Source organism: Heptranchias perlo, chromosome 10, assembly GCF_035084215.1.
Source record: "Heptranchias perlo isolate sHepPer1 chromosome 10, sHepPer1.hap1, whole genome shotgun sequence".
Taxonomy (NCBI): Eukaryota; Metazoa; Chordata; class Chondrichthyes; order Hexanchiformes; family Hexanchidae; genus Heptranchias; species Heptranchias perlo.
The window spans coordinates 63,035,862-63,050,788 of NC_090334.1; the positions used below are offsets into that span (position 1 = coordinate 63,035,862).

Below are 14,927 nucleotides of genomic sequence, written 5' to 3' on the forward strand. Positions count from 1 at the left end.
ATTAGTTTAAGTGCTAAATCAGATGTTGAAAGATCCATGGACAATAACTTGCATTTATATAGCAGCTTTAATGTAGTAAAACATCCCAAGGTGCTTCACCCGTTTGACACTGAGCTACACAAGGAGATTAGAACAGGAGACCAAAGCTTGGTTAAAGAGGTAGGTTTTAAGGAGCATCCAAGAGGAGAGAGAGAGAGGGAGACTCAGGTTTAGGGAGAGAATTCTAGAGCTCAGGGCCTAAGCAACTGAATGCACGGTTGCCAATTGTGGAGTGATGAAAATTGGGGATGCACAAGAGGCCAGAATTGGAGGAGTGCAGAGATCTGAGGGTTGGAGAAGGAGATATGGAAAGGTGAGGCTATGGAGGGATTTGAAAACAAGGCCTTGGCAAACATTCCATTTATAACAGGCAACCTGGATTCCTCCAGTTCAGATTCATTGTAAAACTATTAATTTGCTTTTAAGTGAAGTTTCCCTCTCTTTACCAATAGATCATTTGGCCAGAGCATAAATCACCAGCAATTGTGTGCTTAGCTATAATGTTACTGTGGTGTTTCATAGTTACTAATATTTTCAGACTCAAATAGAATAGATTTGAGCCCATAAAAGCAAAGAGGGAAAGATACTGGCTGAGTGTTTGAAATTAGGCTTTTTAAAAAAAATCACCCCCACATCTTTTTCTTTATGGCTCAGCTAAACTAACAGCACTCTTCTAGGCCTCACCTTAAACAGGAAAATGGCTCAGTGATGGTAGCATATGGCAATTCCCAAGCTTAAGCAATGCCTTATTATCTCAAGCACTCTGAAATAGTCTTTTAAAAAGTCACCATCATCCCCATGGGTGCATCTATTTTGAACAAGCTTTCCACCATGGAGATATCTATGATTGTGTTGTGCAATATGAAGAGCTAGTCTTAAACAAATCAATTTCAATCTTTCTTCTTTCCCAGACACAAAGTAAATCATAAAATGTATTTAATTTCTTAAGTAAAAAGTTAACGTATCAGGTTTTCAAAAACTTATACTCTAAGACAAAAATATGCAGCTGCAGAAAGAGTTGAGTAGCCTTTCAAACATGTGAAAAGTCTTAAACTGGTGACCATCTTTAAGTTCTCCATGGAGCAGTCAGTCACTGCAGCACCTTGAACACATTCTGGAGCAGTTAGACAGTCCCACATGGTAAGTCAAGATTGTTTCCTAGTCCTTTTTGCAGGAGGTGCATCTCCACCACCTTTGTTCACTGGTTCATCTTCATTGTCTTCTTCATCTTCACCTAATTCAAGGAAAAAAAATTCAATTTGTAGCAAAGCAGTTTTCAATAATTGTATTTTTAGGGATCTGGGTACAGACCCCACCACTTAGTGAGTGTGTTGGTGTTAAAGCAATTTGCCTGTTATATGGTGGATGGTAAAACCAAAAATGCAAGTAACCAACATATTTTTAAAAAAACACTCATTTAGCAACTGCAGCCAGAATCTCATCACTAAGGGTAATCACAAACAACTGAGTGAAACTGCTTGAAGATCCAACTTAGTCTGAAATCAGCAGAGCCTTTTAAATTGTTAAGTACAAGGCAAGTATTTATTGAACTGCCCGAAATAGTCGATGTGTTTGTAATTGACCCCTATAGTAATAGCAAATGGTTAGTTCTATAGCTGCCTATGCTAAGCATAGATGGTGTAAGTGGTGAGGACTGTACCAATAAACTGAGTTACAGGTACAATAGTCTAATGGTTATGGTACTATTAGTAATTTAAAAAGATTGAGTTGTGAATTGAATTTATTAAATCTGGTCATTTGTTGAGCCAGCACCAGGAAAGAGTGAGTGAAAGCTGCCAGTGATTGTAAAAACCCAACTGGTTCACTAATGCCCTCGGTGGAAGGAAGCTGCCACACCTACCCAATCCGGCCCAGTTGTGACTCCAGTCTCAGTGATTGACTCAATGACCTCAGGGCAATTAAGGGTGGACAATAAATGCCAGTGTCAGCCATAACAACAACAATTTGCATTTATATAACACCTTGTAACACAGGAAAACGTCCCAAGTTGCTTCTTGGGAGTGATTAACAAACAAAATTTGACACTGAGCCACAAGGATATTAGAACAGCTTGGTCAAAGAGGTTTTAAAGGAGCATCTTAAAAGGTGGAGAGGTTTAGGGAGGGAATTCCAGAGCTTACGGCTTAGGCAGCTGAAGGCACGGCTGCCAATGGTGGAGCAAAGAAAATTGGGGATGTGCAAAAGGCCAGAATTGGAGGAGGGTTGTAGGCCTGGAGGAGGTTAGAGAGGGGGAGGGGTGAGGCTATGGAGTGATTTATAAACAAGGATGAGAATTTTAAAATCAAGACATTGTCGGACAGAGCCAATGTAGGTCAGCGGGCAGAGGGGTGATGGGCAAACAAGTTAGGATAGGATACGGGCAGCAGAGTTTTGGATGAGTTCAAGTTTATGGAAGGTGCAAAGCGGGAGGCCGGCCAAGAGAGCATTGGAATAGTCAAGTCTAGAGGAAACAAAGGCATGGATGAAGATTTCAGCAGGAGATGAGCTGAGGCAGGGCCAGAGATGGGCGATGTTAGAGGTGGATGTAGGCGGTATTGGTGATTGTGGATATTAGGTCGGAAGCTCAGCTTAGGGTCAAATAAGTACATCAAGCAACTTTTTTTTTAAAAATTGAAATTCTACTCCGGTAAGCTGCACCCTGAATTAGGCAGTGGTTTGACACCTTGTTTTTTTGCAACATAGCGAGTTCCTGATCTCAACTACTTTCATCGGGTTGTGGGAGGATCAAGAAAGCAAGGGGCTGCTCAAGTGCTTTTAACGTTACAGCACTTCTGTTAACACTGCTTAAAACAAAATTGTAGGTATGAAGTAGTTCTTTGTCAGCACGTTTCAATAATCTTGGTAATGCAAAGGTTAAGGTCTAAAGTTCCTAAGTGAGGGCCCGGTGAGTGAGTGAATGAAGCACATCATGTGGTTCTCAGCTATACACACCAGCAAAGTCTGAGGTTTGCACTCCTGTCTGTGCCATGTTAGCCAATCTTAGCTGAAGTGGTGGTGGTGATGGTGATGATACACCTAGTCTGTGACCCAAAGCTAAACAGGAATGGGGAAATGAAGAGAAAATTAAGTAAGGTTCCCCACTGGATTGTTCCCCAGTAGTGCTTGCTTGAAAGTGTGCATGTGGACATCAAAACACGTCCGAGACTTGGCTCAGATGTGAAGTCCTCTGGTAGTGTCCGATTGGCTAGTGTTAATGTAGGAATATCAATAACTATAGAATAATTACAAAGCATAGCTCATTTCCATCAACAGAAAATTGTGGCAATGTTTTCCAGAAGTTTTGGCAATTTCTCCCCTCTCCCTGAAAGCTTTTTCCATTTATTGGTTTGTCTGGCCAGAGTTCGAATTGTTATACTTCGGCTAAGCAGAAGTGAGTTTGACAAAAACTTTAACTGATCGTTCATTAAAACTATTCTCCAAACATGCATGTGTGAAGTTTCAGATTGGCCTATTCCTTACAGACTCAATGACAATCGTAACTGGGGTAGTGAAAGGAGCCCCTGGGTTAGGGAAGTGAAAAATTGGTCAGGGTTTTCCCTCCTGATCAGCTTCGCTCATTGACAAGATGTATGGATGCACGATGAGGATAGGATCAAGCTCAATTATGCTACCCCTTCCAGGGCAAATAGCCTGCCAACCACCTAGGTTCACACATGACAAATGGCCATTTGGGTGAGACAGCTGAGAGTGACCAACACCCATGGAACCATACTCCAGGAAGATCACTAGATAAATATGGGTGGTGGTGCTCCAGACCCCTGATGTCTGCTCCTCCAGCACTATACCCTGTCTGCTTCCCAATCACTATGCCGTACCCCTAATGTAAATATGGATGAGGAAGGTTATTTGGCCCAACTTAGACCTTCCTTCCAGAAAGGCCCTGCATTTCCCTTCACTGGATCAAACTGTTTATAAAATTATTTCAGGATTCTATTGTGATTGGCCAGTATGAACATAGGGTCAGGCAGGCCTACCCCCAGAGACAGAAGCAGGTGCCTCACCAAACAGACAACATCACTAACATTTTTTATTGTTGTCCCAGCCAAACTAATTTCTAACTAAAATTAATTATTTTAAACAAAAAACAGTAAGGAGAGGAGTTAAAGCAAAATTCCATGTGTTGCTCACCAGGGATAGGGGGAATGGAGGAGTGGCACAAAGGAGAATGGGTAGGGAAGGCAATGGGAAGAAGCAGGGGATGATATGGAATAGGGAAGCAATAGGATCAACAGGCTGTTATGGGTAAGGTGTAGTGATGGGGAGCAGACAGGGTATAATGCTGCAGGAGCAGATATCGGGGGCCTGCAGCACCACCACCCATTTTGCATTGCTTCCCACTGCTGTCTTGTAACCCACCATTCATCGCTCCAAAGCAAATTTGTGCACCTAGCTGGATCCCCAACTCCGAAAGCTGCCTGTACAGGTCATTCCCTTGATCACCACCCATGTTTCACACTAAGAAAAGGAAAGGGACAAAAGAACACAGAGTGTGCACGTGCAAGAAAATAAAGAAAGAGATGGTATGCTGCACCTTACCAGGAGCAACGCCATAGTTGACCAGACTTATTTTTAAATTAAGTTGATCCATTGTTATCTCAATATATTAAAGACAATCCCCCTTTACCTCAAATCCTTTCCTTCCCCACCAAAACTGCAACATCTTCCTTTACCAAATCATCTCCACTTCTAGATCATGAAGTACAACATCCACATCTGCTGCTAAACCACTGAGGAAAAAATTCTATAAACCCCAAAACTAGCATTATACACCAAATGGCACCTTGCATAAAGTTCAGCTTTAGTCAGTCAAGAGCTTTATTCTGAATACAGTTAAAGCCAAGATCCCCACAATAATATGCACCATTTGGCCCAAAAACGATTTTTTTTTCAGCCAATAGTGCTAAAGTTAGAAATACAAGTACATTTTCCTCAGTGTAAAATCAAGTATGCATATGTTCAGTTGCCACTCTCAGTAATTGTGGATTAGTTCAGCTCCCCTGCACAAAGCCATGTGAAATAGGAACAAATCCTAATTTAAAGCTAAGCCTTCCATTTTTGGGTTGGGCAGAGAGGGTGGAATAATAAAAAGTTGTATAATATTCATTTTAATTCATCATAAATCTCATGTGAAGATCATTCTACAAAGAATGGGAAAGGAAATCATTTATTAAAAAAGGTGACATTATTGTATGCAAACTGACCAGAAATTTTGGATATAAATTAAACCTCAAATTTAAAGACAGAACTTGCCAGAAATACTCATCAGATGAATCATAATACATACTCCCCACCCACCCAGAGCCATGTTATCTCCCGGAAGAGGCAAAAACCCAGGCCAATGTCATAATTTATCTTATCTCTTTACAAGTGCTAACTGACCAGCTCTATATTTCCAGTACTTTCTGTTGTATGTTGTACTTCTTGTATTTTCTGTTTTTATTTAAATTTCCAGCATTTGCAATTGTTCTTTATTTTACTGAAATTTAAAGATATTATCCCTTTGGATCTCTGAAATGGACCACCACCTTCTCAAGGGCAATTATGGATGGGCAATAAATGCCAGCCTCGCCAGCGACGCCCACATCCCATGAACGAATAAAAAAAATGGACAACGGTCAAGATTTGTTTTAAAGGATTTCCTTGAAAGTGCAAAAGGTAACCCTGTATTCTTTCCTTATTAAAAAAAAGTGAACAAAGGTTTTAAACTGAACATCTTAAGTTTTCAGCCATTAATATTTTACTGTGCTGGCAAAAGGCTGGCCTGTTCTCCAGCCCATCATTACAAAGTGCCAGCTTGGGGGTTATTAGATTTATTAAATGCATCATGTGAACATGGCTTATTAGTTCTCCATCCAGTCAGAATCTGACTAAACTAAAGCCGCCACTTCTGATGGACTGTAAATCCACCTGTCTCTGCTCAGTATATTTTAAAATCAGTAATTTTAAAATGCTCAGATAGCAGCTTCTACCTCACGCTGAAATATTGCCAAGAGTGCACTTGTCTGGGTTTCTGCTTTCCTCAAAGAGCCTGACTATATGCACTTAGAGTACTTTCCCTTGTGATGATCAAAAGGTAGCTGCATGCTACAATTAAAAAAAAGTGACCAAAAGAGTAACATCTGGAATATTTTCTAAAAATGTACTGGTTCATGAAATACAAAGCAAGACTTGTAAATTGCTTTCAAAAGCTATAAAGAGATTTTCAGCAATTCATTTGGTTAAAAATGCCAAAATTGGAACATGGGAATAGGAGTAGGCCATTTAGCCCCTCGAGCCTGTTCCACCATTCAATGAGATCATGGCTGATCTGTGACCTAACTCCATATACCTGCCTAAGCCTCATATCCCTTAATACCTTTGATAGATTTAAAATCTGAGATTGGGCAACAAAAATCTAACAATTGAGCTAGCATCAACTGCCGTTTGTGGAAGTGAGTTCCAAACTTCTACCTTGCATGTAGAAGTGTTTCCTAACTTCATTCCTGACTAATTTTTAGGCCATGTCCCCTAGTCCTAGACTCCCCAACCAGCGGAAATAGTTTCTCTCCAACTACCCTATCAGTTCCCCTTAATATCTTGAAAACTTCAATCAAATCACCCTTTAATCTTCTCAATTCCAGGGATTATAACCCTAGTTTGTGTAATCTAGCCTCGTAAATTAACCCTTGGAGTCCAGGTATCAATCAAGTAATTGTACGCTGCACTCCCTCCAAGGCCAATATATACTTCCTAAGGTGCGGCATCCAGAAATGAACACAGTACTCCAGGTGTGGTCTAACCAGGGTATAGCTGTAGCATAACTCCTACTCCCTTGTATTCTAGGTGCTCTAGATATAAAGGCCAGCACTCTATTAGCCTTTTTGATTATTTTCTGTACCTGTACATGACATTTTAATGATATATGTTTATGGACCCCCCCCACAAACAAGTCTCTCTGGACCTCCACTGATTTGAGCTTTACCCCATTTTAGGTCCAAAGTGGATGGCCTCACACTTACCTACATTGGAATTGATTTGCCATAGTTTTGCCCATTCACTTAATCTATTAATATCTCAGCAATTTTATGCTTCCATCTACACTGCTTACAATGCTGCCTATCTTTGTGTCATGATGTGGAGATGCCGGTGATGGACTGGGGTTGACAATTGTAAACAATTTTACAACACCAAGTTATAGTCCAGCAATTTTATTTTAAATTCACAAGCTTTCGGAGATTTTCTCCTTCCTCAGGCAAATGTTTCAAGATCTCCTTGAAGCCTACGCATTTATACATATTGAACAATAATAAATGGTGTTTACAGACTGCCTCTGCAACTGCCCGTTGCCAAGGCAATCACCGTGTTCAGACAGAGAGGTGTTACCTGCAGAACCTCCGAATACACATTCAATAAAAAAACAAACAGGGAAAAAAAAAGAGAAAAAAAAACACAGAGAGGCAGAAACATCCGGAAGGCAGAGAGAGCCAGCAAATGACCCATTATATTAAAAACAGATAACATTTGTTCGCTGGTGGGGTAACGTGTAGCGTGACATGAACCCAAGATCCCGGTTGAGGCCGTCCTCATGGGTGCGGAACTTGGCGAGACACACGACAACGCAAAATCGTCGAGCAGAAATTGATAGCCAAGTTCCGCACCCATGAGGACGGCCTCAACCGGGATCTTGGGTTCATGTCACGCTACACGTTACCCCACCAGCGAACAAATGTTATCTGTTTTTAATATAATGGGTCATTTGCTGGCTCTCTCTGCCTTCCGGATGTTTCTGCCTCTCTCTGTGTTTTTTTTTCTCTGTTTTTTTTTCCCTGTTTGTTTTTTTATTGAATGTGTATTCGGAGGTTCTGCAGGTAACACCTCTCTGTCTGAACACGGTGATTGCCTTGGCAACGGGCAGTTGCAGAGGCAGTCTGTAAACACCATTTATTATTGTTCAATATGTATAAATGCGTAGGCTTCAAGGAGATCTTGAAACATTTGCCTGAGGAAGGAGAAAATCTCCGAAAGCTTGTGAATTTAAAATAAAATTGCTGGACTATAACTTGGTGTTGTAAAATTGTTTACAATTATCTTTGTGTCATCAGCAAATAAGCTTCATTCCTTTAAATGCTTAATTTTATTTTCGAGACACAAAGTCATAATAGTTATTGAACTTTAACATTAATTCCCTTAAGATATTTAGAAGGGCAGCAGCAGATCTGGGATGTACTATTAAACAGAGCAAACAGAAACCAGGTGCTCCCCCACAGGGAGAGATGTACGGGGGGCGGGGGGATGTAATCACTCAAAGCTGCTCATGTGTCTTGAAACAGTTACAAAGCACGATTGACAGAAACCTCGAAGCATGGGTTCGAAGCTCCTGGAAAAGAGAACACAACATCAAGATCAATGTGAAAAATGTAAATAAATAGGAATCCAACCCTAATTGTAAACAGGCCGACTACAGAATATTTATAAGGTGGGGGGGATGCGGAAGAAAAAGGGGCTTCCAAATAATTAGTCTTGTTGTCCTGATCAATGATTAAAAGGGCTAATGGAAAATTCAGGACTAGTATTCAATGGACAACTTCAAAAGGCTTTAACAGCAATCACAACAGCCAACATGGCAAAGCCTGATAATTTTGTTTAAATTAACTAAGACATTTCAAGTATTGCAAATATGTCAACAGTCTTTAGTAGAGCAACTCATGTTCCCCATTTGGGCACCAAATTGTATATTTTAGAAGTTTTAATTTTTTTCCCCCCAGAATATACACTTGAAAAATATTTCAAATCAGTGCGATTATAAACTGGTGAATATGGCTACAAGGCTTTCCTTAAGGCGAATCCCTCAGAGGATTTTTTTAAAAATGGCTGTTAATGTTACAATCCCATTTTAGTAAGTGCATACTGACAAGCCCCACAAGGACATTTCAAGTGTTGTGGAGTAGTTGCAGACCCTTTTATTAGAACATGTCCAACTCTAACCTCAACCATTACCCCTAACTCCTATACCCTAATCCCAATCTCAAACCACTAAATCACGCAGCGTCAATAGTGTGATACGGAGCTGCCTGCAATAATGCAGGTTGACCATGTTGTCAATAGCCACTCCGCATTTATTAAAAAAACACTCCTCTGCTTCTCTTCGCCATTATACCACACATCATCTTTCTCTTCTCTTCCCTATCCTGGCCAACATATATCTCTTCTGTTTTCTTCTTTCTTAGGGCTGTGTGCTAAGTAACTTATAGCATAAAACTATTTTTTAAAAAAACTAAACTTAATTTAATAAAATTAAACAAGGCCAGTACTTGGTTCAACCTAAAAATAATTTGATTGGCATTGTAGTTAATCAATTAAATAAATAAAATAGTTATGACAGGGCAGATGTGTTGCAGCTGCAATAGGTGGGAGCTACTGGACAGTTTTGTCCAGGGCGACTACATCTGCGGTAAGTGTCTGCAGCTCGAGGAACTTCGGCTCCGAGTTGAGGAGCTGGAGTCCAAGCTGCAGACATTGCGATGCATCGGGGTGGGAGAAAGTTACCTGGACACTTTGATCCAAGAGGCAGTCACACCCCTTAGACTAAATACTGTAGACTTGGCACGTGGTCAGAGACAGGAGGGTGTAACTGCGAGTGAGTTAGGTACAGGGATCCAGGACGTAGCATTGCAGGAGCTTCAGCCTCTGCACTTGTCCAATAGATACGAGGTTCTTGCAGCCCTTGTGGACGAGTGCAGGGACTGCAGGGAGGATGAGCAAACTAGCCACGGCAACGTGGTTCAGGGGGCCATTCAAGGCAGGGGGGGGGGGGGGGGGGGGAGGGGAGTAAAAAGGAATGTAGTTGTAGTAGGCGGCAGTATAGTTAGAGGGATAGACACTGTTCTCTGCAGCCAAGAGCTGGAGAGAAACTTGGAGGGGGGGAGGATCCAGTTGTCGTGGTCCACGTAGGTACCAATGACATAGGTAGGACTAAGAAAGAGGTTCTGCTGAGGGAGTTTGAGCAGCTAGGGACTAAATTAAAAAGCAGAACCACAAAGATGATAATCTCCAGATTATTATCCGAGCCACAAGCAAATTGGCACAGGGTAAATCAGATCAGAGAGATGAATGCGTGGCTCAAAGACTGGTGTGGGAGAATTGGATTTCGATTCATGGGGCACTAGCACCAGTACTGGGGAAAGAGGGAGCTGTTCCATTGGGACGGGCTTCACCTGAACCATGCTGGGACCAGTGTTCTGGCAAACCGAATAACTAGGGCGGTAGAGAAGGCTTTAAACTAAATAGAGGGGGGAAAGCTCAGGTGGGGCGAAGTTTAGATTGATAAAGAAAAAGGACAAGGAAAGCGATGGGGGTAATGATAAACAGAGTGTGTCAGGAAGAGACAGAGCGTACAAACATAAGAGTGCACTAGCAAATGGGGCCGGGGTAGGAAAGAATGATAAAGAGACAAAATTAAAGGTTCTTTATCTGAATGCACGCAGCATTCGTAAGATAGATGAATTGACAAATAGAAACAAATGGGTATGATCTCGTGGCCATTACAGAGACGTGGTTGCAAGATGACCAAGATTGGGAGCTAAATATTCAGGATTACTTAACATTTCGGAAGGATAGAAAAAAAGGTAAAGGTGGTGGGGTAGCTCTGTTAATAAAGGATGAAATTGGTATAATAGTGAGAAATGATCTTGGCTCAGAAGATCAAGATGTCGAATCAATTTGGGTGGAGGAAAGAAATAGAAAGGGAAAGAAATCACTGGTGGGAGTTGTATATAGGCCCCCTAACAGTAGCTACACTAGTAGGGCAAAATATAAATCAGGAAATAAGGGGGGCTTGTAATAAAGGTAATGCAATAACCATGGGCGATTTTAACTTTCACATAGATTAGACAAATCAAATTGGCAAAAATAGCCCCGAGGAGGAGTTCATTGAGTGTTTTATGGACTGTTTCTTAGACCAATATGTCAGGGAACCAACCAGGGAACAGGCCATTTTGGATCTGGTAATGGGTAATGTAACAGGATTAATTAATGATCTCAAACCTAAAGGATCCCTTGGGAAGTAGTGATCATAACATGATGAATTTCACATCCAGTTTGAGAGCGAGGATCTTGGGTCTGAAACTACTGTATTAAACTTAAATAAGGGCAATTATAAAGGAATGAGGGCGGAATTGGCTAAAGTGGACTGGGTAAACAGATTAGATGGTATGATGGTGGATAAGCAGTGGTAAACATTTAAAAAGATATTTTACGACTCGCAACAAAAATATATCCGTGAGGAGGAAAAACTCCACAAAAAGGGTGAACCAATCATGGCTAACTAAGGAAGTCAAGAATGGTATCAGGTTAAAAGAAAAAGCATACAACATGGCAAAGATTACTGGTAAGCCCAAAGATTGGGAAAACTTTAAAAACCAGCAAAGGATGACAAAGAATAATAAAGAGGGAGAAAATAAATTATGAGAGCAAACTAGCAAGAAATATAAAAACTGACAGTAAAAGCTTCTACAAGTATATAAAAAGGAAGAGGGTAGCTAAAGTAAACATTGGTCCCTTAGAGGATGAGACTGGGGAAATAATAATGGAAAACAAGGAAATGGCAGAGAAATTGAACAGATATTTTGTATCTGTCTTCACAGTAGAAGACACTAATAACATACCAATAATAGTAGAAAATCAAGGGGCAAAGGGGAGGGAGGAACTAAAAACAAACAATCACTGTCACTAGAGAAAAAGTACTAGGTAAACTAATGGGTCTAAAGGCTGACAAGTCCCCTGGACCTGATGGTTTGCATCAGAGGGTCTTAAAGGAAGTGGCTACAGAGATAGTGGATGCATTGGTTGTAATCTTCCAGAATTCACTAATTCTGGAAAGGTCCCAGTGGATTGGAAAACCACAAACGTAACACCCCTATTCAAGAAGGGAGTGAGACGGAAAGCAGGTAACTATAGACCAGTTAGCCTAACATCTGTCATTGGGAAAATGCTAGAATCCATTATAAAGGAAGTAGTAGCAGGACATTTGGAGACTCATAATAAAACCATGTTGACTCTCCTTGATTGTCCGAAGGGGAAATCATGTCTGACAAATTTATTAGAGTTCTTTGAGGAACTAGCTGGCAGGGTGGATAAAGGGGAACCAATGGATGCAGTATATTTGGATTTCCAAAAGGCATTCGATAAGGTGCCACAGAAAAGATTACTGCACAAGATAAGAGCTCATGGTGTTGGGGGTAATATACTGGCATGGATAGAGGGTTGGCTAACTAACAGAAAACAAAGAGTCGGGATAAAAGGGTCATTTTCAAAATGGCAATCTGTAACTAGTGGGGTGCCACAGGGATCAGTGCTGGGGCCTCAACTATTTACAATATATATCAATGACTTGGATGAAGGAACAGATTGTTTTGTGGCCAAATTTGCTGATGATACAAAGATAGGTGGAAAAGCAAGTTGCAATGAGCACACAAAGTGTCTTCAAAGGGATATTGACAGGTTAAGCGAATGGGCAAAAATTTGGCAGATGGAATATAATGTGGGAAAATGTGAAGTCATCCACTTTGGGAGGAAAAATAAACAAACAAAATATTATTTGAATGGAGAAATACTACAAAATGCTGCGGTACAGAGGGATCTGTGTCCTCGTACATGAAACACAAAAAGTCAACATGCAGGTGCAGCAGGTAATCCGGAAGGCAAACGGAATATTGGCCTTTATTTCTAGGGGGATGGAGTATAAAAGCAGGGAAGTCATGCTACAACTGCACAGGGTGCTGGTGAGACCACACCTGGAGTACTGCATACAGTTCTGGTGCCCTTACTTAAGGAAGGACGTACTTGCATTGGAGGCAGTTCAGAGAAGGTTCACTCGGTTGATTCCAGGTATGGAAGGGTTGTCTTATGAGGAAAGATTGAACAGGTTGGGTCTATACTCATTGGAGTTTAGAAGAATGAGAGACCTTATTGAAACATACAAGATTCTGAGGGGACTCGATAGGGCAGATGCTGAGAGGATGTCATGGGGGAATCTAAAACTATGGGGCATAGTCTCAGAACAAGGGGTCACCCGTTTAAGACGGAAATGAGGAGGAATTTCTTCTCCCAGAGGGTCGTGAATCTTTGGAAATCTTTACCCCAAAAAGCTGTGGAGGCTGAGTCACTGAATACATTAAAGGCTGAGTTAGACACATTTTTGATCAGCAAGGGAGTCAAAAGATATGGGGAAAAGGTGGGAAAGTGGAGTTGAGGTAAAAATCAGATCAGCCATGATCTTTTTGAATGGCGGAGCAGGCTCTAGGGGCCGAATGGCCTATTCCTGCTCCTATCTCTTATGGTCTTATTTGCGAGGATACATGCGGGAGAAAGGAATTGAAGGCTATGCTGATAGGGTGAGATGAAGAGGGGTGGGAGGAGACTTGTGTGGAGCATAAATAAGATGGGCCGAATGGCCTGTTTCTGTACATTTTATGTAGTACCGAAGCTTCACATTACATTCCTGATCCTCCAGCCCAGGCCAGATTGACCCCTCACTCAATCCACCACAAAAAACACCCATCAAGCACCACCAGAAAACTGGTCCTGTAAACCCTAGCGGGTTGCCTCCACCCACTACTGAAAGGGGTGAAACAAAAGAGAGAAGCAGCGATACCAAGATGAGTTAAGTAGTAAAGTTTACAAGCTGACTTACTGGTTTCATAATTAATAAACACCCTCATATAGATGGGCTCGAATAGTCCACTGTTCCATTGGGGATCTGGGGTGGAGAGTGTTGCGCGGAGCAGTCGCGACCAACAAGCATTTACGCCATTTCACGGACTCCCAGGCCGCCTGCAATTTCTGCGGCCTGGATGAGTCAGTGTTTCATTTATTCACAGGGTGTGGGAGGCTGCAGCCCCTGTTAGATTATTTAAGGCTGGCTGCACTTCAGTCCCACCCTTCTGATCTTTGGCCACCTGGTGAGGAGGGGTGGGGGCAGGTCAGTGGACATCCTCGTGGGCCTGTCCAAGATGGCAATCCACAGGTCCAGGTTAGACGTGGCCCGTGGTGGGGGGGGGGGGGGGGGCGGTGGTTGCTCCGACTGCCTGCCTCTCTTCCGCGGCATTCTCCGCACCCGGGTGGCCCTGGAGCGGTGTCCGCCGGTACGCTTGAGGCTTTCCGCGACCGGTGGGCACCAGGGGCTGGAGTGCATCCTGGACCAATATAATAAAATTATAATTTGACACTTATTTTGGTTTACTGCACATGAACACACCCTAACCCCCCTAAAAAGAAAAAAAACCCAAGAATCAAACTGACTGCACGTCCAAAAAGAAAAGAAAATAGTCCACGGTTTCTTTCACACGCATAGGCACAGCTTCCCCCCAGCACGGGGTCCAGCACTTTGCAGCGACCCTCCCTCCCTCCCTCCTCCAGTGGGGGCTCTAGCACTTTGCAGCGACCCTCCCTCCCTCCCCGGGCTCACCGCTGCTGGAGCTCGGCCTCCCACCGCACGGCGCCTGCATTCGTTTCTCCTCCAGGACGAGTTCGCTCAGCGCGCCGCTCACTTGCTCCTGGAGGCGCCGCACGCCGCCGAGAATCCCCTTGATGCTGTTCTGAGAGCGAACGGCGAAGTGTCGGCGCTCGCCGCTCCGGTAACTCAGCTCCCCGCAGACCTCACACTCCGACTCCGCCATCACAGCAGCGGGAGCCGCCCCACCACCACCACCTCCGCACTTTGACCCAGGCGCCTGCCTCTCTCTTTTAATAAAAAACCCAGCAGCTTAAATTAACGTAACAATAAGACCTCCGCCAAAAGTTAGCGGCTGCACCCAGCGCCGCTCTGAATAACTTTACCACATGCACTTCATTTAAAATAGTGCAGGAGGAGGAGGAGGGGGAAATTGCAG

General features: G+C 42.6%; 1 protein-coding gene across 1 annotated transcript; it reads right to left on the bottom strand.

Moving 5' to 3' along the window:
• Window positions 1–953: 953 nt before the first annotated feature.
• Window positions 954–14,925, bottom strand: si:dkeyp-55f12.3 (uncharacterized protein LOC568418 homolog). Its single transcript, XM_067991942.1, has 2 exons — window positions 14,504–14,925; window positions 954–1,273 (listed from the first exon to the last, which is right to left on the bottom strand). The coding sequence occupies exons 1-2, from the start codon at window positions 14,712–14,714 to the stop codon at window positions 1,185–1,187; spliced, it is 300 nt and encodes a 99-aa protein (XP_067848043.1). The 5' UTR covers window positions 14,715–14,925; the 3' UTR covers window positions 954–1,184.
• Window positions 14,926–14,927: the final 2 nt, after the last annotated feature.

Coding starts and splice junctions, on each gene's coding strand:
- si:dkeyp-55f12.3 (XM_067991942.1), bottom strand. CDS start 14,714: ATGGCGGAGTCGGAGTGTGAGGTCTGCGGGGAGCTGAGTTACCGGAGC. Junction 1,274..14,503: donor GAGGCCGAGCTCCAGCAGCG/GTGAGCCCGGGG, acceptor TCCTTGAATTAG/GTGAAGATGAAGAAGACAAT.